General features: G+C 44.8%; 1 protein-coding gene across 3 annotated transcripts in view; it reads right to left on the bottom strand.

Annotated features, from left to right (window-relative positions):
• Positions 1 to 391: 391 nt before the first annotated feature.
• LOC106583983 (ubiquitin carboxyl-terminal hydrolase 45-like) overlaps positions 392 to 22,817 on the bottom strand; it is a 51,498-nt gene continuing 29,072 nt past the window's right edge. For 2 of the 3 annotated variants that reach the window (XM_014168726.3, XM_014168723.3), the window contains exons 9-18: positions 13,395 to 13,482; positions 10,337 to 10,418; positions 10,008 to 10,099; positions 9,535 to 9,591; positions 9,273 to 9,398; positions 8,556 to 9,189; positions 3,103 to 3,200; positions 2,829 to 2,915; positions 2,459 to 2,606; positions 392 to 1,252 (exon numbers count right to left, since the gene is read on the bottom strand). In XM_014168726.3, the coding sequence (XP_014024201.1) occupies positions 1,122 to 1,252; positions 2,459 to 2,606; positions 2,829 to 2,915; positions 3,103 to 3,200; positions 8,556 to 9,189; positions 9,273 to 9,398; positions 9,535 to 9,591; positions 10,008 to 10,099; positions 10,337 to 10,418; positions 13,395 to 13,482 (1,543 nt within the window). In that variant the 3' untranslated portion in view covers positions 392 to 1,121. The other variant, XM_082963582.1, reaches the window with a different exon arrangement.

The raw sequence follows: 22,817 nt of genomic DNA, 5'->3' as shown, positions 1-22,817 counted from the left end.
ATTGTTTAGTATTGTGGTAATACACCAAATGATCATGCCTTTGCATTATCATTTCACACAAGCTGTCTGTAAGCAAATATGTGTTCACCGTAATTATTTCTTAACATGCAGAAGCATAATAATCCTAGAGTGTAGGCACTGAGTAGTTATTTGTTTTGAGAAAAAAAAAAAATTCAACTGTATCTTTACTTACAGTAATCCCTCACTTGACCAGAATAATTTGGCAATTTCCCAACAATCGACAGATAAAATATCTCCATTTCATTCCCCACAAAAAATATTTGCAGAACAATAATCATAAATGGTGAGACACATTTGAATCCCAAGATTCATCAACACATTCACTGCCTTTAGTTTACCTACAGCAGAAAATATGGGATAAAAAGACAAATGAAATGAAAACAATTGTTTATTGTCCGGAGAGCTGGCAATCATACATGTAGCAATGTCCCTTTGTTAAACATCACAATGTGTCTGTATTTGTGTGGTTAGAGATTGTTTGTGCACCAGTGTGCATATTTAATAGAACTAGGATTTGAAAAAAACTGTGCCGACCAACACAGTAATGTATTGTCTGAAACACACTCGGATGGCCTGCCCCATTATGGACCTCTCCTTTCAGGAATAGTTTGAGATCACATTATTTTGGTACTTAAGTCTTTTGTATATGTTCTCCATAATTTTATATCATTTCTCTTACCAAAAATTCTTTGGCAATCACCATTTAATGATAGTCACACATTCGCAAGATCTACAAAAAATACAATTCGTATTCACCACAGCAGGCTGTAAAATATAAATAACATAGCATTTGTTTTGTACATTTAATTAAACATACTATTCTGCCACTCTCTCACTCACTCTCTTTCAGCAACTGTATGGGGACGTTCAGTAAGTGGACCAGTGTGGTGACCCTTCAATGCTGAGCAGTCCAGTATACATCAAGGTAGCTTTATGTCCCTGATGGCCTACCGATCCCATCATGTAGTGCATGCCTCGTTTCATGCTCTTGGGAGTCAAAGTTTAGAGAGAGGTATACCCAAAGCAGGTCTCTCTCTCTTTTTCCCTCTTCCTCTGTCTCCTGAGACCAATGATTGTTGGGCAGCTCCGTGCTCTGGCAGTCACAGCATCTCCTCGTAGAACAGCAGGTAGGCTTGAGAGTTGAGGACCCTGGATTCTGGTACCGCATGGACATTGGTGTCACTTACATAAACCCACTGACCCTGTGTGGCACTGCCTGCTTCCCTTGGACCTGAAACACAGTAAAGACATGTTCATAGCAACACCGGTATGTAGGTAAGACAAATTAGACCAAGCCTGTTTCATAATTCTAACAAATCAAATGTTATTAGTCACATGCGCCGAATACAACAGGTGAAATGCTTACAGTGAAATGCTGACTTACAAGCCCCTAAACTCTTAGTGTTTGCACTAAGTCTATTTTAAACTTAAAATGGGCGGACATTACAGGTTTTTAACCTGATCTACAGGATCCTGGAGCATTTTTCAATATCGGAGGAGATCGGAGCAAACCGTAGGTAAAACTTAACGCCACAGCCGTAAAAGTGTATCGCATACCCAATTTGCGGTTGAAGGCTCTCAAGGGCACTTACGGTGTCCGGATAATTTGAAAATATAGTCGGCCGTAAATCAGTCATTATCGCCAAGTGTGAGTTCTCTAATTGTACCACCGTGGAGGCCACCAGGTGTACACTACGATTTGGGTTGACTGAATTGTTAAACATGAGAGGTTCTCTGATGGTTAGTGCCCGCAGACCGGGCAAAAGTCGTGTAGTGTATTTCAGCCTTTACCTGACGGAAGGTTACAGCAGGGTGAGGAAAACATGTATTGAAGAGAAAGAGAAAAGCAGTGAGAAGAAAATAAGAGGGGAAAAAAAGATGAGCGTTGTAAGAAGGGATGTGTTGACATGAGGAGATGGATGGTGGATGACAGCGGCGTTGCCATTTGATGGAGACAGACTCTAACAGTGAGTACCGAGGTCCCTTTGACCTCTCTGCGGTGGCTCACCAATGCTGCCAAGACAATGTCACCTCAAGTTCTATACTAGTTAATTACCAGCGAGGACAACTGCTCACACAGACCACTGTCACAAAGACATTTTGATTATAGTTGAGTGTCGCTGAATGGCAGGCGCTTTCCTTGAGTATGGAAAGGAGAAAATACATCTATATAACGCTGGACATCTATATACACACTACAGTGCTTTTTCTCTCATAAATGCCGCCTTCAAGGTTACGCGGAGTGAGGCCTTCACACAAATACAGTGCGTTTGTATGTATAAGCGACACATACTTTTTACAATCATACAATTCCATGCTTTGGTCGATATATATATATATTTTTTTATGTTAACGTATTGACATAAGACTCTTAAGGCAAAATTGGTAAAGGAATAGAGTGTATTTTATGGACAGACAGAAAGAGACTGTTTTTTACCTGCCATGTTTCTGCGGTGTGGCTGCTCGGTTCTCCTCTGGGGCCAGCGGACCTTTACGCATGCTGTGTAGTGGCCCCCGCGCATCGACCCGCTGTGTTCCACGATGCCATACAGGCTGTAGAGCACACGCTCCCCCGCCACCAGGTTCTGCCCAAATAGAAACACACACATGAATGCACTCAGGATGAGACATTGAGCAGTGCCAAGAGCTCAGACAGAAACAGGAGCATGTAAGCTATTGGTAGCATTTCAACCATTCATAACAAGCACAAATACTTAGAATTTGAGCAACAGGTGTTCAAGGACACATTAATTTCAGGTTTTTAGTAAAGATAATGTCCCTGTTTTCACGTGAAGAATAGTGAGTACCTTGCATGATGCCGAGCAGAACGGAGCCAGGTCCAGGATGAGAGGGAAGTTGACGTGACGGTTGACTTTTCGTAGGTTCATCCCTGCCTTCACACACACACAATCAAAATCGCAATCAACACCAATGTTCTCAACACACAATAAGACACAGTAATAGCCTACACCATGATCACAACAATTTAGATAAACAGGAGAACACAACGTAATTCACATGAACATGATATATCATGTACTATAACGTAAAGATGTGTACAATAATGCATAATATGCTAACCTGATGGAAGCGTTTGAGGTGCAGAGTGACCACCGGGGGCAGCGAAGAGATCAGCATCTGTTTGCGAGCGCTGGTGTACACCTTGTCAGACTTCTTTTCTGTAAGCAGCGGTGCAAAATGTACACAGTTTTCATACTTCGGTAAAACTACCTTAATAAGAAATGACTCGAGTAAAAGTCATACAGTAAAATACTACTTGAGCAAAAGTCTAAAAAATATTTGGTTTTAAATACACTTAAGCTTAAAAAGTAAATGTAATTGCTAAAATAAAAAAGTATAAATCATTTAAACATTCTTTAAAGTAACCATTTCCCAGTCCTGCTAACCATTTGAAATGTAAAGAGTACTTTTGGGTGTTATTGAAAATCAATGGAGTAAAAAGTACATTATTTTCCTTAGGCATTTAGTGGAGTAAAAGTTAGATATTTGCACGGCCGGATAAAAAACATACCCGATTTAATCTGGTTACTACTCCTGCCCAGTAACTAGAATATGCATATAATTAGATTTGGATAGAAAACACTCTAAAGTTTCTAAAACTGTTTGAATGGTGTCTGTGAGTATAACAGAACTCATATGGCAGTCAAAACCCTGAGACAAACCCTAACAGGAAGTGGAAATCTAATGTGTGGAATCACTTCAAACCTTTGCCATTGAAACACACAGGGACTTATTAATCATTTAGCACTTCCTAAGGCTTCCACTAGATGTCAACAGTCTTTACAAAGTGGTTTGAGTCTTCTATGGTAGAAACGGACCCAAAGAGAGGCTTGGGAAGTTGGTCACAGGGGGAGGGCCATTACTACTATGACGCGGGCGCCCATGGGAACCCTTTTGTTCCGAAACGTTTAGTAAGACAATGCAATCGTCAACCTTGAATATTATTGAAGCTCTGGTTGAAAAAGGCCCTAAAGATTTATGTTATCCTCTATGGGCTAGGTGGGACGCTAGCGTCCCCCCCGTGGTGCACTCCATCAACAGCAGGTGCATTTCAAGAGCGGCAAATTTGAATCCAAATAAATGTCAAAATTCAAATTTTTCAAACATACAACTATTTTACACCCTTTGAAAGATAAACATCTCCTTAATCTAACCACGTTTTACGATTTCAAAAAGGTTTTACGGCGAAAGCATAAATTTAGAGTATGTTAGGACAGTACATTTACAAGAGTTGTGTGTAATGTTTTGTCAATTCAAAGACAGGGTCACCAAAACCATAAAACCAGCTAAAATGATGCACTAACCTTTTACAATCTCCATCAGATGACACTCCTAGGACATTATGTTAGACAATGCATGCATTTTTAGTTCTATCAAGTTCATATTTATGTCCAAAAACAGCGTTTTACTATGGCATTGATGTTGAGGAAATCGTTTCCCTCCAATAACCGGCAGTCAAGTCAACACCACAAATTAAATAATTAAAATTAGAAAACATTGGTAAAATATTATATTGTCATTTAAAGAATTATAGATTTACATCTCTTGAACGCAATCAACTTGCCAGATTTAAAAATAACCTTACTGGGAAATCACACTTTGCAATAATCTGAGCACTGCGCCCAGAAAAATACGCGTTGCGATACAGACTAGACGTCATGTTGGGGAGATCTAAAATCGAAAATACTATGTAAATAATCCATTACCTTTGATTCTCTTCATCAGATGTCACTTCCAGGTATCACAGGTCCATAACGAATGTAGTTTTGTTCAAAAAAGCTCATCATTTATGTCCAAAAATCTCCGTCTTGTTAGCACATGATCTAAGCCAGCCGGACTTCTCGTCATGAACGAGGGGAAAAAATATATTTACGTTCGTTCAAACATGTCAAACGTTGTATAGCATAAATCATTAGGGCCTTTTTTAACCAGAACATGGATAATATTCAAGGTGGACGAATGCATACTCTTTTATAACGTATTGGAACGAGGGTACCCAACATGAACTCGCGCGCCAGGTGTCTAATGGGCCATCATCGTTCCATGGCTCTTGTTCGGTCAGATCTCCCTCCAGAAGACTCAAAACACTTTGTAAAGGCTGGTGACATCTAGTGGAAGCAATAGGAAGTGCCAAAATATTCCTCAGCCCCTGTGTTTTTCAATGGGATAGGTTTAAAGGTAATACAACACATCAGGTATCCACTTCCTGTCAGAAAATGTCTCAGGGTTTTGCCTGCCAAATGAGTTCTGTTATACTCACAGACACCATTCAAACAGTTTTAGAAACTTTAGAGTGTTTTCTATCCATATATAATAAGTATATGCATATTCTAGTTACTGGGTAGGATTAGTAACCAGATTAAATCGGGTAAAAAAAAATTATCCAGCCGTGCAAATACTGCCCCCTAGCCCTAACAGGTTATACAACGTTTGACATGTTTGAACGAACGTAAATATATTTGTTTTGCACATTCGTGACGTCAAGTCCCGCGCGCTTCAGTACATTACGAGTAGCCTTCGGAACGCGCTAACAAGAAGGAACTATTGGGACATAAATTATTAACTTTTTCGAACAAAACTACATTTGTTGTGGACCTGGGATTCCTGGAAGTGCCTTCTGATGAAGATAATCAAAGGTAAGGGAATATTAACAATAGTATTTTTGATTTTAGATGGTTCCAAGATGGCGCTAACATGTATCGCCTAGCCTATTTTTCTGAGCATACCACGTCGTTTATTGCAAAGTGTGATTTCCCAGTGAAGTTATTTTTAAATCTGGCAATGCGGTTGCATTCACGAGATGTTAATCTATAATTCTTTGAATGACAATATTACATTTTAACAATGTTTTCGATTAGTAATTTTGTAAATTGTAGCGCTGATTCACCGGAAGCATTTGAGGGAAAATATTTTCTGAACGTCACGCGCCGATGTAAAATGCTGTTTTTATACACTGCTCAAAAAAATAAAGGGAACACTTAAACAACACAATGTAACGCCAAGTCAATCACACTTCTGTGAAATCAAACTGTCCACTTAGGAAGCAACACTGATTGACAATAAATTTCACATGCTGTTGTGCAAATGGAATAGACAACAGGTGGAAATTATAGGCAATTAGCAAGACACCCCCAATAAAGGAGTGGTTCTGCAGGTGGTGACCACAGACCACTTCTCAGTTCCTATGCTTCCTGGCTGATGTTTTGGTCACTTTTGAATGCTGGCGGTGCTTTCACTCTAGTGGTAGCATGAGACGGAGTCTACAACCCACACAAGTGGCTCAGGTAGTGCAGCTCATCCAGGATGGCACATCAATGCGAGCTGTGGCAAGGTTTGCTGTGTCTGTCAGCGTAGTGTCCAGAGCATGGAGGCACTACCAGGAGACAGGCCAGTACATCAGGAGACGTGGAGGAGACCATAGGAGGGCAACAACCCAGCAGCAGGACCGCTACCTCCGCCTTTGTGCAAGGAGGAGCAGGAGGAACACTGCCAGAGCCCTGCAAAATGACCTCCAGCAGGCCAGAAATGTGCATGTGTCTGCTCAAACGGTCAGAAACAGACTCCATGAGGGTGGTATGAGGGCCCGACGTCCCCAGGTGGGGGTTGTGCTTACAGCCCAACACCGTGCAGGACGTTTGGCATTTGCCAGAGAACACCAAGATTGGCAAATTCGCCACTGGCGCCCCATGCTCTTTACAGATGAAAGCAGGTTCACACTGAGCACATGTGACAGACGTGACAGAGTCTGGAGACGCCATGGAGAACGTTCTGCTGCCTGCAACATCCTCCAGCATGACCGGTTTGGCAGTGGGTCAGTCATGGTGTGGAGTGGCATTTCTTTGGGGGGCCGCACAGCCCTTCATGTGCTCGCCAGAGGTAGCCTGACTGCCATTAGGTACCGAGATGAGATCCTCAGACACCTTGTGAGACCATAGGCTGGTGCGGTTGGCCCTGGGTTCCTCCTAATGCAAGACAATGCTAGACCTCATGTGGCTGGAGTGTGTCAGCAGTTCCTGCAAGAGGAAGGCATTGATGCTATGGACTGGCCCGCCCGTTCCCCAGACCTGAATCCAATTGAGCACATCTGGGACATCATGTCTCGCTCCATCCACCAACGCCACGTTGCACCACAGACTGTCCAGGAGTTGGCGGATGCTTTAGTCCAGGTCTGGGAGGAGATCCCTCAGGAGACCATACGCCACCTCATCAGGAGCATGCCCAGGCGTTGTAGGGAGGTCATACAGGCACGTGGAGGCCACACACACTACTGAGCCTCATTTTGACTTGTTTTAAGGACATTACATCAAAGTTGGATCAGCCTGTAGTGTGGTTTTCCACTTTAATTTTGAGTGTGACTCCAAATCCAGACCTCCATGGGTTGATAAATTGGATTTCCATTGATTATTTTTGTGTGATTTTGTTGTCAGCACATTCAACTATGTAAAGAAAAAAGTATTTAATAAGATTATTTCATTCATTCAGATCTAGGATGTGTTATTTTAGTGTTCCCTTTATTTTTTTGAGCAGTGTATATAAATATGAACTTTATCGAACAAAAAATGCATGTATTGTGTAACATGATGTCCTAGGAGTGTCATCTGATGAAGATTGTCAAAGGTTAGTGCTGCATTTAGCTGTGTTTTGGGTATTTGTGATGCATCTAGTTGCTTTGAAAATGGCAGTGTGATTTTTTTTGGCAGGGTACTCTCCTAACATAATCTAATGTTTTGCTTTTGCTGTAAAGCCTTTTTGAAATCGGACAACGTGGTTCGATTCAGGAGAGGTGTATCTATAAAATGGTGTAAAATAGTCATATGTTTGACAAATTGAAGTTATAGCATTTATGAGGTTTTTTTATTTCGCGCGACGCGATTCCACTGGCTGTTGACTAGGGTGGCAAGCGTCCCACGTTCCCAGACAGGTTAAATAGTTAAGTAAAGTTCAGATTCCCTAAAAAAACGACTTAAGTAGTGCTTTAAAGTACTTGTACTTAAGTACTTTACACCACTGTCTGTAAGCACATACAGACACCACAATGTCACTTTGTGAATGGGAATTTTTCAAATACATGATTGCTCTGCCTGATACAAGTCAGCGTAGCCTAAATGTCTGCATTTGAATATCTGTGTAAATGCATGACATGGATAGGTGCCGAATAGCCATGCATTTCCATAACACCTACTGCTGTCACTATCAGGTCAGAATCTCAACAAATTGTCTTTAACAACAGTGGTTCTCCAGAGCTCCCGAGTGGCACAGCGCACTGCATCTCAATGCAAGAGGCGTCACTACAGTCCCTTGTTCAAATCCAGGCTGTATCACATCCGGCCGTGATTGGGAGTCCCATAGGGCGGCGCACAATTGGCCCAGAGTCGTCCGGGTTTGGCCGGGGTAGACCGTCATTGTAAATAAGAATTTGTTCTTAAATGACTTGCCTTGTTAAATAAAAAAATACATTATATCTTTCAAACCTGCACAAGTTCTCTATCAAACGGTGTATGTGTTTTACTAACCCACTGAGGTGCTCTTCCGCAGTTGTTTCTGCCGGCGGTCTGTGCAGCTCTCGCACAACAGCTTGTTGTTGCCCATCAGAAGCTCCACCGAGGTGAACTGGTGAAGGCAGGACTGAACGGAGCACTCCTTGGAGCAGGGCGTGTAGCTGTGGGACAGTGCCTTGAATGCCCCCTGGTGGTGGGAGTGAGGAGACTGTTGAGGATGTTGAGGCTGGGGCTCCCCCTGGTCCTCAGGACAGTGTGTGGAGGGTGAGTCCCCTGAATCAGGGCCCAGGTTCATCTTATGCACTGCACTGACCAGCTGCTCCCCAGCACCACCCTGCTGGGTCCTGGGGGAGAGGGCAGGCGGGGTGGGAGACTGGGTAGGGGTGGACCCTCTGCCACCATGGCTGTGGCCCGAGGGGTGCCAGGGGGTCCACTCGCTCTCCGAGGCCTCGCTGTCGGCGTCGTTGCTGCTGCCCTGAGGTCCCGAGTCTTTATCACTGCCGTCCGATAGGCTGCTGGTGGCGGCCATTTTGGAACCTCCTGCGGCACGGGCCATTACGGAGGGGGACTCCTCCTCGGGGTGGTCCGAGGGGCTGTCTGCCCCCTTCTCCTCCACAGAGCCAGGGGACTTCTGGCCCTGCTGCTGCTTCTGAGGGAGGTAGACACACACAGTCAGCAAAACACACCCACCCACTGACTCAAACTACACTTACACAAAGAACACACACACACCTGTCCGCTAAGTTTCCTGCTGTTCTTATCGAGCACTGCGGAAAGCATCTCGCCACCGGGGGAGACGTGAGCTTCTTGCTCCCGACTGCTCTTCCCAGTCCTGCCCGGGTTGGACGGCTTGGACATCTGAACAGCACCAGGACATGACACAAAGATAGAGATGAAACCAACATACTGTACACTTATCACATATGACCAACATGGCAGAAGCAGTATTCTGGACTGGAACACTATTGCAAAACTAATGCAAAGATATGCTCACCCGCTCCTCAATGATGGGCAGAGAGATGTCAATGAAGGCTTCCTTCACTGTGGAGATCTGAGGGAGACAGAGGACAGGCACCCATGTCACTCACAATCAAAGTATGTCCTGGCTTTCAGCTGAGAACAACTACAGTCTTACTGAAATGTGAACGCTGCTCATTGAGAAGTGGTTTAAAATGCTTTAACTGTGTATGACACACACAAAACAAATGGCTCAGCACTTGCAACACCAGGATTGTGGGTTCGATTCCCAGGGTCAGCCGTACATAAAATATATTTTGCATGATTGTAAGTCGCTTTGGATAAAAGCATCTGCTAAATGGCGTATATTATTATTATTATAACTATAGTTCTATGATTAATCACCATTAAGTATTAAGGAATACAGCCAAACTGTTCAGTGGTTGACCACACACACACACCTAGATTCCAGTAACCATAACCATAAGGGACAGGCAATGAATCACTTACATGCTCACACTCCTCACACATGATGGTGTTGGTCAACTCCCCCACAAAGATGCGATCCACAAAGTTCATCTTCACACCCTCCTTCCCGTATGCTGAGATAAGAGGAAATAAAGGTTAAGCAAATAAAAACAGCAAAGTTCAGCTACAACCATTCAGAATAAAATGTACTTTAATCAATGCCTATGTTTTATCATGAAACATGCTTTGTGGTTCCTTTGGTTGAGGAACTCTTCCATAGTAAGTAAGCCATTGAACAGTACATAAAGCTGCCACGAGATGGTGCTACTGATTTAGGTCAAAACTACTGAGGGTCAGAATGGAACAGGAACCTTTGACTTGGCGTTTGGTCTCATCATCTGCAGTCTTCTCTGTGGGGTTGTTGAAGGATTTCAGAATGCCCGCTTTGATCCGCTGGGAATGTCAAACACTACATTGATCTCATATAAATGCCAACTTAAGTAGATAGAAAAATGAAGGACTACAAAATGGAGGTTTTATACAACAAAGGGGGATTTATATAAGAGCTACCATGGGAAGCCAAGGAATTGAAATCACTACAAAAATGATAGTGCGTTTGTAAATACACATTAGTAAATACACATTAGTAAACAAATACACACTTCTTCCAGAGCTCTCTGTATGTGTGTGTGCACCATGTGTGCATGTACTGCGTGTGTACACAGCGGCCGTGTGTGTACTTTGTATGTGTGTGTATGTGTACTTCACCTGTGTGTGTTTGTGTGTGTACACAGCGGCCGTGTGTGTACTTCGTGTGTGTGTGTGTGTGTGTGTGTACACTGCGCATGTGTGGGGAGTGTGTCAGCCAGCCGTCTCTGACAGTCTCGGTGGCGGGGCCGTGGGCAGTGATTGAAGGTGACATGGTCAGCGAGTGTGTCGGCTAGTAGAAGTAGAGGCACCAAACACAGCAAAGCACCAATCAATAGATAATTGGCCGTGGTCTGTGTCTGTGGACCCGACTAGTCGCCCCTATTGTCCCCGGACCCACGCACTGGACTGGCTATTTAGGTCAAAAACCTGGTTAATCCCAGCTCTGCAGCCCCCCTGCACCCCTCCTATACTCCTCTCCCTAGTCAGTCAGACCCGGCTGAGCCCCACACTAATTAATCACCAGCAGGATCCCCCCCCACCACTGAACCCCCCTACCCAAAGTAACAGTGTGTAGGCTCAGGGTAAGGGAAGGGGGGTGAGAAAGGAAAGGTTGGAGGGGTGTAAACTAAATTAAGATGGGCCAAGAAGGACAGGCCATGCCCTGAGAGGGAGCATTACCTAACGTCTCAGCTAATTGGTGATAATTGACTGTGTGCAATTAGCATATTTAGACTAAATGGCCAATCAACACAAATACTTGGGCCTCCTATGTTGGTGTTGACAGGCTATGGGAGAAATGGCCAGTTACTCAGAGAGTGTGTGTGTGTTTTATTGCACGTTTGTTTGGGCTGATTCCGTGCAGTTGAGGACATTTGAGTTGGCGCAAGCTAAACACGATGAGTGTACCTACAATTCCTTTCTGAGTAAATAAAACGTGTACGTGTCAAGATGATGTTTATACAATATTTGTTGGGTTGCGTATGCTGTGCAGGTCAATTTATGGCAGATGAGTGGCAAGCCTGATCAGAAGCAACTGCTGCACATTGGCTGTTCTTTACAAATGCTGTTTTGAATTAAAATAAAATGTTACCTACACACTGAAGGCTGTAAAGCCGAAACGTCTGTGCACGCTGTCCCCGATGCAGTGAAACGTCTGTGCACGCTGTCCCCGATGCAGTGAAACGTCTGTGCACGCTGTCCCCGATGCAGTGAAACGTCTGTGCACGCTGTCCCCGATGCAGTGAAACGTCTGTGCACGCTGTCCCCGATGCAGTGAAACGTCTGTGCACGCTGTCCCCGATGCAGTGAAACGTCTGTGCACGCTGTCCCCGATGCAGTGAAACGTCTGTGCACGCTGTCCCCGATGCAGTGAAACGTCTGTGCACGCTGTCCCCGATGCAGTGAAACGTCTGTGCACGCTGTCCCCGATGCAGTGAAACGTTTGTGCACGCTGTCCCCGATGCAGTGAAACGTTTGTGTATGCTATCCCTGATGCAGTGAAATGTCTGTGTATGCTATCCCTGATGCAGTGAAAATAATTGAAGAAATCGAATGAAGCAAGCTCCACGCGAACATCTTTTTGAGTACGAACCCATTACACCTTCTTGCAGGTAAATGTATTGTAAATTCTTCAGACAGTAGATGTAAAATGCATAAGCGTACGTTGGAGTGTATGTTTTAAAAAAAAAACATTTTTTATTATTTCACCTTTATTTAACCAGGTAGGCCAGTTGAGAACAAGTTATCATTTACAACTGCGACCTGGCCAAGACAAAGCAAAGCAGTGCGACAAAAACAACACAACACATGGGATAAACAAATGTATAATGAACAAACCTATAATGTATAATGAATGTATGAATAGGGCCAGCTCCCCCCTTCACCCCTCCCTCCCGGACTCCCTGATTTGAGCGGGGGAGGGGGGGTGACCCTCCAGCACAATGGGGCGACCCACAGCTGCGCGTTTCCCAGATCACACAATGACGCCCGTCGTGCCACTTGCAAGTCCAGTAAGTGGCACAACTGTCAGTGTTCACAAGTTTAAAAAGAACCAGGGGGGAGTCCCAGCCTGTACCCTTGTCCCCCTGTCCCAGGCCCCGGGCTGACCACTCCACACCCGCTACTCTCCTCTCTTTTTGGGGCTGGCTGAGCCGCTGGTGGGGCCGAGGGGCCAACTGACTCAGCCCTGGGCCGGGCCCACAGTGATGGTGGGCTCCCCCTAATTGCTGAACGAGGGGGGGAGACAGTCTGCACTTGCCAGAAAATATGGTACCATAAGGTTAAAAGACAATGGCTGGCCGAGGAGCAAAGGCAAAGACCAGACCCTGCACACTGTCATCCACAAGCACACAGGTGAATGTCTTCCATGGCTTTCAGCCTGCTCTCCGTTGGCGATTGAAGTGTGCTTCTCAATTGCAATCAAAACATTGCCTGTTCTTTTGCGTACTCCTACTAGCTTGGACACCACCCTACATGTAGCTTGGCTGCTGGTATCATAGACACCGTTCACATAGAGTAAGGGCTTTATGTCACCATGCTCATACTTCACGAGACACAGGGTGTGTTTGAGAGCATACATTCTGCTCAGTCACTTGACTGATCTACAACAAAGAAGAAAAAAAAGGCATCCTAAATAACTACTCATTACGATTTGTAGATCGGTCAGTCTGCTCAGTCAGTGTGGATCTCAAACACGGCCACTGGCACAGAGAGGGAGCCATGGTACTAGGCTGAGTGGAAGAAGGATGTGGTCTTTGTAATGTGGGTCTATAGTCTCACCTTAGTCTCCTCTACTCTTATGGAGTCCAGTAGGTAATGGAGCAGCTCCTGGCTGTCCTGCTGCTGGTAGCCCTTAAAGCGTGGAGCCCTGGTGAGACAGAGAACACAGCTTAGTCAGAACACATACACTCACACAGAAACCATGTCAAATGCATACACACTTATGTAAACATAATTCTGTATTTTATTGCTTTTTTTATATATATAGATTTTTTTTTACAGAGATTGACAGATCTTGAGAGGGGGAGACAGTTGAGAGGGATGAAAGTTGGAGGTGGACGGCAGACCGAAACCTGTCTCCAGGGCCAGTACATGTGGTCTGAAGCGGGCAGCTCTATCGCTAAGCTAGACCAGTCACATGTATGTTGTTGATAATGGATAATAGTTTATAAAATGAGAGAATCTAGGACAGGCAAACACAAATCAATTGGTACACCAACACCCACCCACCCACACAAGCATGCACAAAGCAATCAACCACATGCATAAAGCAATTGGCTGTATCAATAGTGCATACAGAGACATTGAGAGTGGAGAATGGCCATTTTTTTTCCTCAAGGACTTTTCGTTGGTTCATCCATTCAATTTCCTCTCCTCTCTGCAGCTATCTGGTGTTTAAAGGCAGCCATTGTTTCATTCCCATAGCTTTCATTAAACCAGTTAGGGTCACACACACACATATACATGCATACCCAGACAATGACCTTCTGCCTTCGTGTGTTAAGCAAGATTCCAAGTAAAGAATATAACAATGACATACAGTGGGGAGAACAAGTATTTGATACACTGCCGATTTTGCAGGTTTTCCTACCCGCAAAGCATGTAGAGGTCTGTAATTTTTACAAAAATCCAGAAAATCACATTGTATGATTTTTAAGTAATTAATTTGCATTTTATTGCATGACATAAGTATTTGATCACCTACCAACCAGTAAGAATTCCTGCTCTCACAGACCTGTTAGTTTTTCTTTAAGAAGCCCTCCTGTTCTCCACTCATTACCTGTATTAACTGCACCTGTTTGAACTCGTTACCTGTATAAAAAGACACCTGTCCACACACTCAATCAAACAGACTCCAACCTCTCCACAATGGCCAAGACCAGAGAGCTGTGTAAGGACATCAGGGATAAAATTATAGACCTGCACAAGGCTGGGATGGGCTACAGGACAATAGGCAAGCAGTTTGGTGAGAAGGCAACAACTGTTGGCGCAATTATTAGAAAATGGAAGAAGTTCAAGATGACGGTCAATCACCCTCGGTCTGGGGCTCCATGCAAGATCTCACCTCGTGTGGCATCAATGATCATGAGGAAGGTGAGGGATCAGCCCAGAACTACACGGCAGGACCTGGTCAATGACCTGAAGAGAGCTGGGACCACAGTCTCAAAGAAAACCATTAGTAACACACTACGCCGTCATGGATTAAAATCCTGCAGCGCACGCAAGGTCCCCCTGCTCAAGCCAGCGCATGTCCAGGCCCGTCTGAAGTTTGCCAATGACCATCTGGATGATCCAGAGGAGGAATGGGAGAAGGTCATGTGGTCTGATGAGACAAAAATAGAGCTTTTTGGTCTAAACTCCATTCGCCGTGTTTGGAGGAAGAAGAAGGATGAGTACAACCCCAAGAACACCATCCCAACCGTGAAGCATGGAGGTGGAAACATCATTCTTTGGGGATGCTTTTCTGCAAAGGGGACAGGACGACTGCACCGTATTGAGGGGAGGATGGATGGGGCCATGTATCGCGAGATCTTGGCCAACAACCTCCTTCCCTCAGTAAGAGCATTGAAGATGGGTCGTGGCTGGGTCTTCCAGCATGACAACGACCCGAAACACACAGCCAGGGCAACTAAGGAGTGGCTCCGTAAGAAGCATCTCAAGGTCCTGGAGTGGCCTAGCCAGTCTCCAGACCTGAACCCAATAGAAAATCTTTGGAGGGAGCTGAAAGTCCGTATTGCCCAGCGACAGCCCCGAACCCTGAAGGATCTGGAAAAGGTCTGTATGGAGGAGTGGGCCAAAATCCCTGCTGCAGTGTGGGCAAACCTGGTCAAGAACTACAGGAAACGTATGATCTCTGTAATTGCAAACAAAGGTTTCTGTACCAAATATTAAGTTCTGCTTTTCTGATGTATCAAATACTTATGTCATGCAATAAAATGCAAATTAATTACTTAAAAATCATACAATGTGATTTTCTGGATTTCAGATTCTGTCTCTCACAGTTGAAGTGTACCTATGATAAAAATTACAGACCTCTAAATGCTTTATAAGTAGGAAAACCTGCAAAATCGGCAGTGTATCAAATACTTGTTCTCCCCACTGTACATTCATTATTTGATGGTTTACATGAAAATGTATTTTCGTGGCTAATTGTAAGACCTGTGCAAGTATTTGCAAATAAAATTTGATATTGCAGGTGAAAATGGCTTTTGGGCTTACCAACAGCCTACTGTGCAAGCCAATTCAGAATTTCTTCAATAGAAAGCACTTTACTGTCGAGAGTACACATCTCTCATCATCATCATTCCCCAACAGTACATGTAGTTGAGGGTGAAAACGTATAGCGATGTGACAGTGGACATCCTGCATGTTCACGCCCCAGCACTCGTAGAGGGGGCTCTCCTTGAGCCTGTCCCTGGCCACAACAGGACAGATGTAGGGACAGATGCTAGGGCCAGATGGGCATCCAGGGCCAGAGCCACCACCACAACCTGTTGGGCAGCGCCAGCCACACAGCCATAGAACTGGTTGGCATGACAGGCTGGCAGGACAACATGCAGCTGACCCGAGAGAACCACTGACCACTCCTGACCCAACGCTATCAGAGTACACAGGGTGATAGAGGGCGGAAAGTACATTCATTGCCTCTGATACCAGTCTAGCATCTGACCATCTACAGTGGCTTGTGAAAGTATTCACCCCCCCTTGGCATTTTTTTCAATTTCTTTGCCTTACAACCTGGAAATTAAATGTAATTTTGGGAGAGGTTTGTATCATTTGATTTATACAAAATGTCTACCACCATGAAGATGCGAAATGTTTTTTATTGTGAAACAAACAAAACTTGAGCGTGCATAACTATTCACCCCCCCCAAAGTCAATACTTTGTAGAGACACCTTTTGCAGCAATTACAGCTGCAAGTCTCTTGGGGTTTGTCTCTATAAGCTTGGCACATCTAGCCACTGGCATTTTTGCCCATTCTTCAAGGCAAAACTGCCCCAGCTCCTTCAAGTTGGATGGGTTCCGCTGGTGTACAGCAATGTTTAAGTCATACCACAGATTCTCAATTGGATTGAGGTCTGGGCTTTCACTAGGCCATTCCAAGACATTTAAATATTTCCCCTTAAACCACTTGAGTGTTTCTTTAGCAGTATGCTTAGGGTCATTGTCCTGCTGGAAGGTGAACCTCCGTCCCAGTCTCAAATCTCTGGAAGACTGAAACAGGTTTCCTCAAGAATTTCCTTGTATTTAGCGCCATCCATCACCTTCAATTCTGACCAGTTTCCCAGTCCCTGCCGATGAAAAACATGGATGGTGTTCTCGGGGTGATGAGAGGTGTTGGGTTTGCGCCAGACATAGCGTTTTCCTTGAAGGCCAAAAAGCTCAATTTTAGTCTCATCTGACCAGAGTACCTTCCTCCATATGTTTGGGGAGTATTCCACATGCCTTTTGGCGACCACCAAACGTGTTTGCTCATTTTTTTCTTTAAGCATTGGCTTTTTTCTGTCCACTCTTCCGTAAAGCTCTGTGGAGTGTACGGCTTAAATTGGTCCTATGGACAGATACTCCAATCTCCGCTGTGGAGCTTTGCAGCTCCTTCAGGGTTATCGTTGGTCTCTTTGTTGCCTCTCTGATTAATGCCCTCCTTGCCTGGTCTGTGAGTTTTGGTGGGCGGCCCTCTCTTGGCAGGTCTGTTGTGGTGCCATATTCTTTCCATTTTTTAATAATGGATTTAAATGGTGCTCCGTGGGATGTTCAATGTTTCAAATATGTTTTATAACCCAACACCCGATCTGTACTTCTCCACAACTTTGTCCCTGACCTGTTTGGAGAGCTCCTTGGTCTTCATGGTGCCGCTTGCTTGGTGGTGTTGCAGACTCTGGGGCCTTTCAGAACAGGTGTATATATACTGAGATCATGTGACAGATCATGTGACACTTAGGTTGCACACAGGTGGACTTTATTTAACGAATTATGTGACTAATGAAGGTAATTGGTTGCACCATATCTTATTTAGGGGCTTCCTAGCAAAGGGGTGAATACATATGCATGCAACACTTTTTATTTTATTTTTTAAACAAGTTATTTTTTTCATTTCACTTCACCAATTTGGACTATTTTGTGTATGTCCATTACATGAAATCCAACTAAAAATACATTTAAATTACAGGTTGTAAGGCAACAAAATAGGAAAAACGCAAAGTGAAATCCTTGTTATACAGTGCCTTGCAAAAGTATTCATTCCCATTAATACTTTTGCAAGGCACTGTATAACAATGATCACTGTCTTGATCACTGGAATACTGGTACTTGTTCGAAGGGCGTTAGCCTACATGTTTGTATGTCCTATTTTATAACGCCCCTGAGCAGCTCTCCACAGAGAAATGTGTCCTCCTAAAAGGCATTGTAGGGGCTTCATTGTCCCAGGTTTGGCATCCTGATCCGATGTCATATCCTCTCTACATACAGGGCAATGACCCATCCAGATTGGCCTGCAATGCAAATGAAACCAAACGATTTACCCCTTTGAACTGGTGAACCATTCTTCCTGGCGTGCTCCCAAACCCAATCAGAACAGAGGTATTCCTTCTCTAACTGGCAGCAGAGTGGATGGGCCTAAAGTCTGGATCATCTCTACCATGTGCTGATGGATGTGGACGTCTAGCCCCAGAATCGGTGACTGGAGCTAAGGGAGAGATGAATGGCCACCTGCCACCAACACAGGTCATGAGTAGGAGGTCTAGAGGACCAACTCAGCCCCCCTTCTCTACCTCTGTCCCTTTTCCCTCTCTCTGCCACACGCAAGAGGGGCAGAGGGGGGAATCACATATGTCCCTCATTTCATTCCTTTTAAAGATGCCAAAACATATAATGGAATATATTCCTTCAAATGTGTACAAAATGAGTGTTGGGTTTTAAAGCATGTTTTCTTATCATATGACCAACTTGTCTTAATACTTGAGCTGTTAGCGTGCCACCTCTTTAGTATCCTGTGTAAAGGAAGTGTAAGAAAGAAATTGAACTCAAATGGGAATTACAATGGGGAATTTGGCTTTCTATCAAGCAAATCGCATCTTGTATGCATGCCAAACGCACTCATCCCCAACTCTGCTTATCTAACAGCTCAAACACAAAACGGGTCGGACTGGTGCAGTATCTGGTCGGCACACAGTGATAATCGGGATTAAAAGACAGACAGAGGCACGCAGCAATCTTGGGGTATTTTTTCCGGGAAAGGAGCACGGAGCAGCAGCGGGTGAGAGGCAGACGAGCAGCTCCAATGGGATCATTGGGAACGGGGCAGTCTAGAAGCTCATCCCAGTGGAAGAGAGGCAGAAGGGCCCTGTAGCGCTGCTCCCAATCTGGCCCTGACCAATGCAGACAGCTGCGGTGCTAATACAATTAACAGCGGATGAGTTAGTACCAGACGCAAGGCAATCCCGGCACGTTGCACCACCTCGACAGGCAGAGGGGCGCCTACACACTGCCACACACACATTCAAACACCTTCAATACAACAAACTCAGCAAAAAAAAGAAACGTCCCTTTTTCAGGACCCTGTCTTTCAAAGATAATTCTAAAAATCCAAATAACTTCACAGATCTTCATTGTAAAGGGTTTAAACACTGTTTCACATGCTTGTTAAATGAACCATAAACAATTAATGAACATGCACCTGTGGAACGGTCGTTAAGATACTAACAGTTTACAGACGGTAGACAATTAAGGTCACAGTTAATTTAAAACTTTGGACACTAAAGAGGCGTTTCTACTGACTCTGAAAAACACCAAAAGAAAGATGCCCAGGGTCCCTGATCATCTGCGTGAAAGTGCCTTAGGCATGCTGCAAGGAGGCATGAGGACTGCAGATGTGGCCAGGGCAGAAAATTGCAACGTCCGTACTGTGAGACGCCTAAGACAGCGCTACAGGGAGACAGAATGGACAGCTGATCGTCCTCGTTGTGGCAGACCACGTGTAACAACACCTGCACAGGATTGGTACATATGATCATGGCAAAAAATGCCCGAGTTACACCAGGAACGCACAATCCCTCCATCAGTGCTCAGACTTTCTGCATAAGGAAGGTCCTCACCAGACATCACAGGCAACAACGTTGCCTATGGGCACAAACCCACCGTCACTGGACCAGACAGGAATGGCAAAAAGTGCTCTTCACTGACGAGTCGCGGTTTTGTCTCACCAGGGGTGATGGTCGGATTCGCCTTTATCGTCGAAGGAATGAACGTTACACCGGAGCGGGATCAATTTGGAGGTGGAGGGTCCGTCATGGTCTGGGGCGGTGTGTCACAGCATCATCGGACTGAGCTTGTTATCATTGCAGGCAATCTCAACGCTCTGCGTTAAAGGAAAGACATCCTCCTCCCTCATGTGGTACCCTTCCTGCAGGCTCATCCTGACATGACCCTTCAGCATGACAATGCCACCAGAGGCATCCCACTCCTCTTTCCATTCTGGTTAGAGCCAGTTTGCACTGTTCTGTGAAGGGAGTAGTACACAGCGTTTTACAAGATCTTCAGTTTCTTGGCAATTTCTCACATGGAATAGCCTTCATTACTCAGAACAAGAATAGGCTGACAAGTTTCAGAAGAAAGGTCTTTGTTTCTGGCCATTTTGAGCCTGTAATCGAATCCACAAATGCTGATGCTCCAGATACTCAACCAGTCTAAAGAAGGCCAGTTTTATTGCTTCGTTAATCAGGACAACAGTTTTCAGCTGTGCTAACATTATTGCAAAAAGGTTTTCAAATGATCAATTAGCCTTTTAAAATTATAAACTTGGATTAGCTAACACAACGTGCCACTGGAACACAGGAGTGATGGTTGCTGATAATGGGCCTCTGTACGCCTATGTAGATATTCCATAAAAAAATCTGCCGTTTCCAGCTACAATAGTCATTTACAACATTAACAATGTCTACACTGTATTTCTGATCAATTGAATGTTATTTTAAAAAAATGTAAAAAAATATGCTTTTCTTTCAAAAACAAGGACATTTCTAAGTGACCCCAAACTTTTGAACGGTAGTGTACATTGAGTCGCTTTCACGTTGGCACACATGTTCACATAATAAAAGCCACTTATCTATCCAGCACAAGCATGTAAAAAACACTCATCTATTATGCATGTAAAAAAAAAAACACATCTTAAACATAAAAATCAACACTTATCTGACATATATAACGTGGCTCATATGTAATCACATTCAGTGTCCGTACTGTCCGTACTGCCACAAGCAATCATTTCTAAAAAAGACATTCCTTTTAATAAGTGTAGGTCTATTTCTTAGCGACGTCACGCTCTTCTGCCATACTCACATTATTGAATGCGGCTTTTTATCCACCTCCCTACATGTACGAGTGCATTGAATCTTTTCTTTCATTCACATAGACTACTCCTCACAAGGACAGACAAAAGTGTGATATGTAACATCAGAAATCGAATGAATGCCTTGTATAGGCAGCTGCAGCTCTGTGGACATTATTTATCAGGCATTGTGAGACCAGCTGAATGTGACCTTCCTTGCGAGAATGCCTGTTCTTCAATGCTTCAGCGGCAGGAGATCGTCCATGCATGTACAGACCTGTGTGGCCATGTGCCTTTGTGTGGCTGCCTGCTAGAGATGTGGCCCATTGTTGTACCCTGCTATTTTCCTAATGCGTTGGACTTACACACAGGTTGGTAGAAATAGCCTACAAGTCATGAAAGAAGGCCAGCTAGTGTGTATGTGCGTGTTTGCAGAGTGCATTTGTGCACGTGTGTGTGTTCGTATTGTGTATGTATAATTTTATAACTGAATGCTAGTGTAAGGAAAATGGAGGGTAAAAGTGTTCCTGCGTAAGTATACGCAAGATTCTCTCGATGAAGCTTTAAATGACAGCCCAAAGTCATATGACAATTTGCATCAGAATAAATTGTAGCGCTTTTTCCTCTCATGCACCATACACAGATCCCCCACCACAGCAGCATAGACCCAGTGGCGGGTCTGGGTACAAGCTGAGTCTCTCACTGGCACCAGAAACAGTGTGTGGTGTTGACCCTCCAAACCACTGGGCCTGGCGCTGGTCCGAGCCTAACCCGTCCAGCTGGCACAGGCTTGGCTTTGGGTATAGCGGGGCAGCCAGAAGGGCAGGCCAGGCATGGAGTGACTCAGCTGGTCAAGGGTGAACACAACACAACACACTAGGCTCAATCTGCCTTAAATACCAAAGGAAAAACACACACCGTGGGGTCCTACCCAAGTAGCCAGTTTAACAAAACAGTGTGTTAAGCACTAGGGTGCACATTCCCAGGTCAGGGCCGTCAACACGCCACTGAGCTAGGAGACCTCGGGTAATAAAGACGAGGATTGGACATGCACACAGCCTAGTGTGTACATGGCTTTAGTCATCCCGAAGGTCAACACGCTGCAGGAGAAATATCATGAACAGCATCAGGAGAATGTCCCTGTATAGAGGAGCGACTCTTGACCCTGCCCCACTGACATGCAGTTACAGAATGAGGAGAGAGACGTAGAGTTTGTTTGTGAAGGACGGGAGAGCGATGGCAAGTCATAGGTGTGCGTAGAAACATGGAATGAAGTGTGTTGCATGTGCATTTGTATGTGTCGAGTCAATCTGTGCATGGAAGAAGGGTTTGAATAAAAGGCATGCGTCGGTGTCATGTGCATGTGAGCGTGAGGAAGGGCATGAAATGAGGTCTACTGGGTGAATGTGTATTGGTGCATGTGCATGCGTGTTGTGCCTATGTATATGCCCGGCTGAGTGCATGTGTGCTGCAGGGTGAGGTGGTACCAGGTGAGGGGTGGCATTGCTCTCACACTCACACACACCTGGGCAGATGAAAGGCCGGGTACTTGGACACACCAGAGGCACCCAGCCGGCCGACAGTCTCCTCGCTCCAGCCACCCGAACGTTCCCCATCCCACCCAGACACAGCCAACTGTACAGAGCCCGGTCCTACCTAACCCAACAGGCTCCACACACCACAGCCAGCCTGGGCCAAACCAGCCGTTCAGCATGTTCCAACAACAAGAGCCAACCAACCATTCACCACACGTTTAAAGAGAGACCTAACCAACCGTTCAACATGTTCAAAGGGGACCGTGTTCATAAGGGTTCACCATGAAACTGGGAGGGCTGCCCGGGCCAGCCACTCAGCCGGTTTACCATGCTCAGGTTCA

This window comes from Salmo salar, chromosome 02 (assembly GCF_965601325.2).
Source record: "Salmo salar chromosome 02, fSalSal1, whole genome shotgun sequence".
In the NCBI taxonomy this organism is placed as follows: Eukaryota; Metazoa; Chordata; class Actinopteri; order Salmoniformes; family Salmonidae; genus Salmo; species Salmo salar.
The sequence above is the reverse complement of the archived record's forward strand: the minus strand, read 5'-3'. Positions and strand labels throughout refer to the sequence as shown.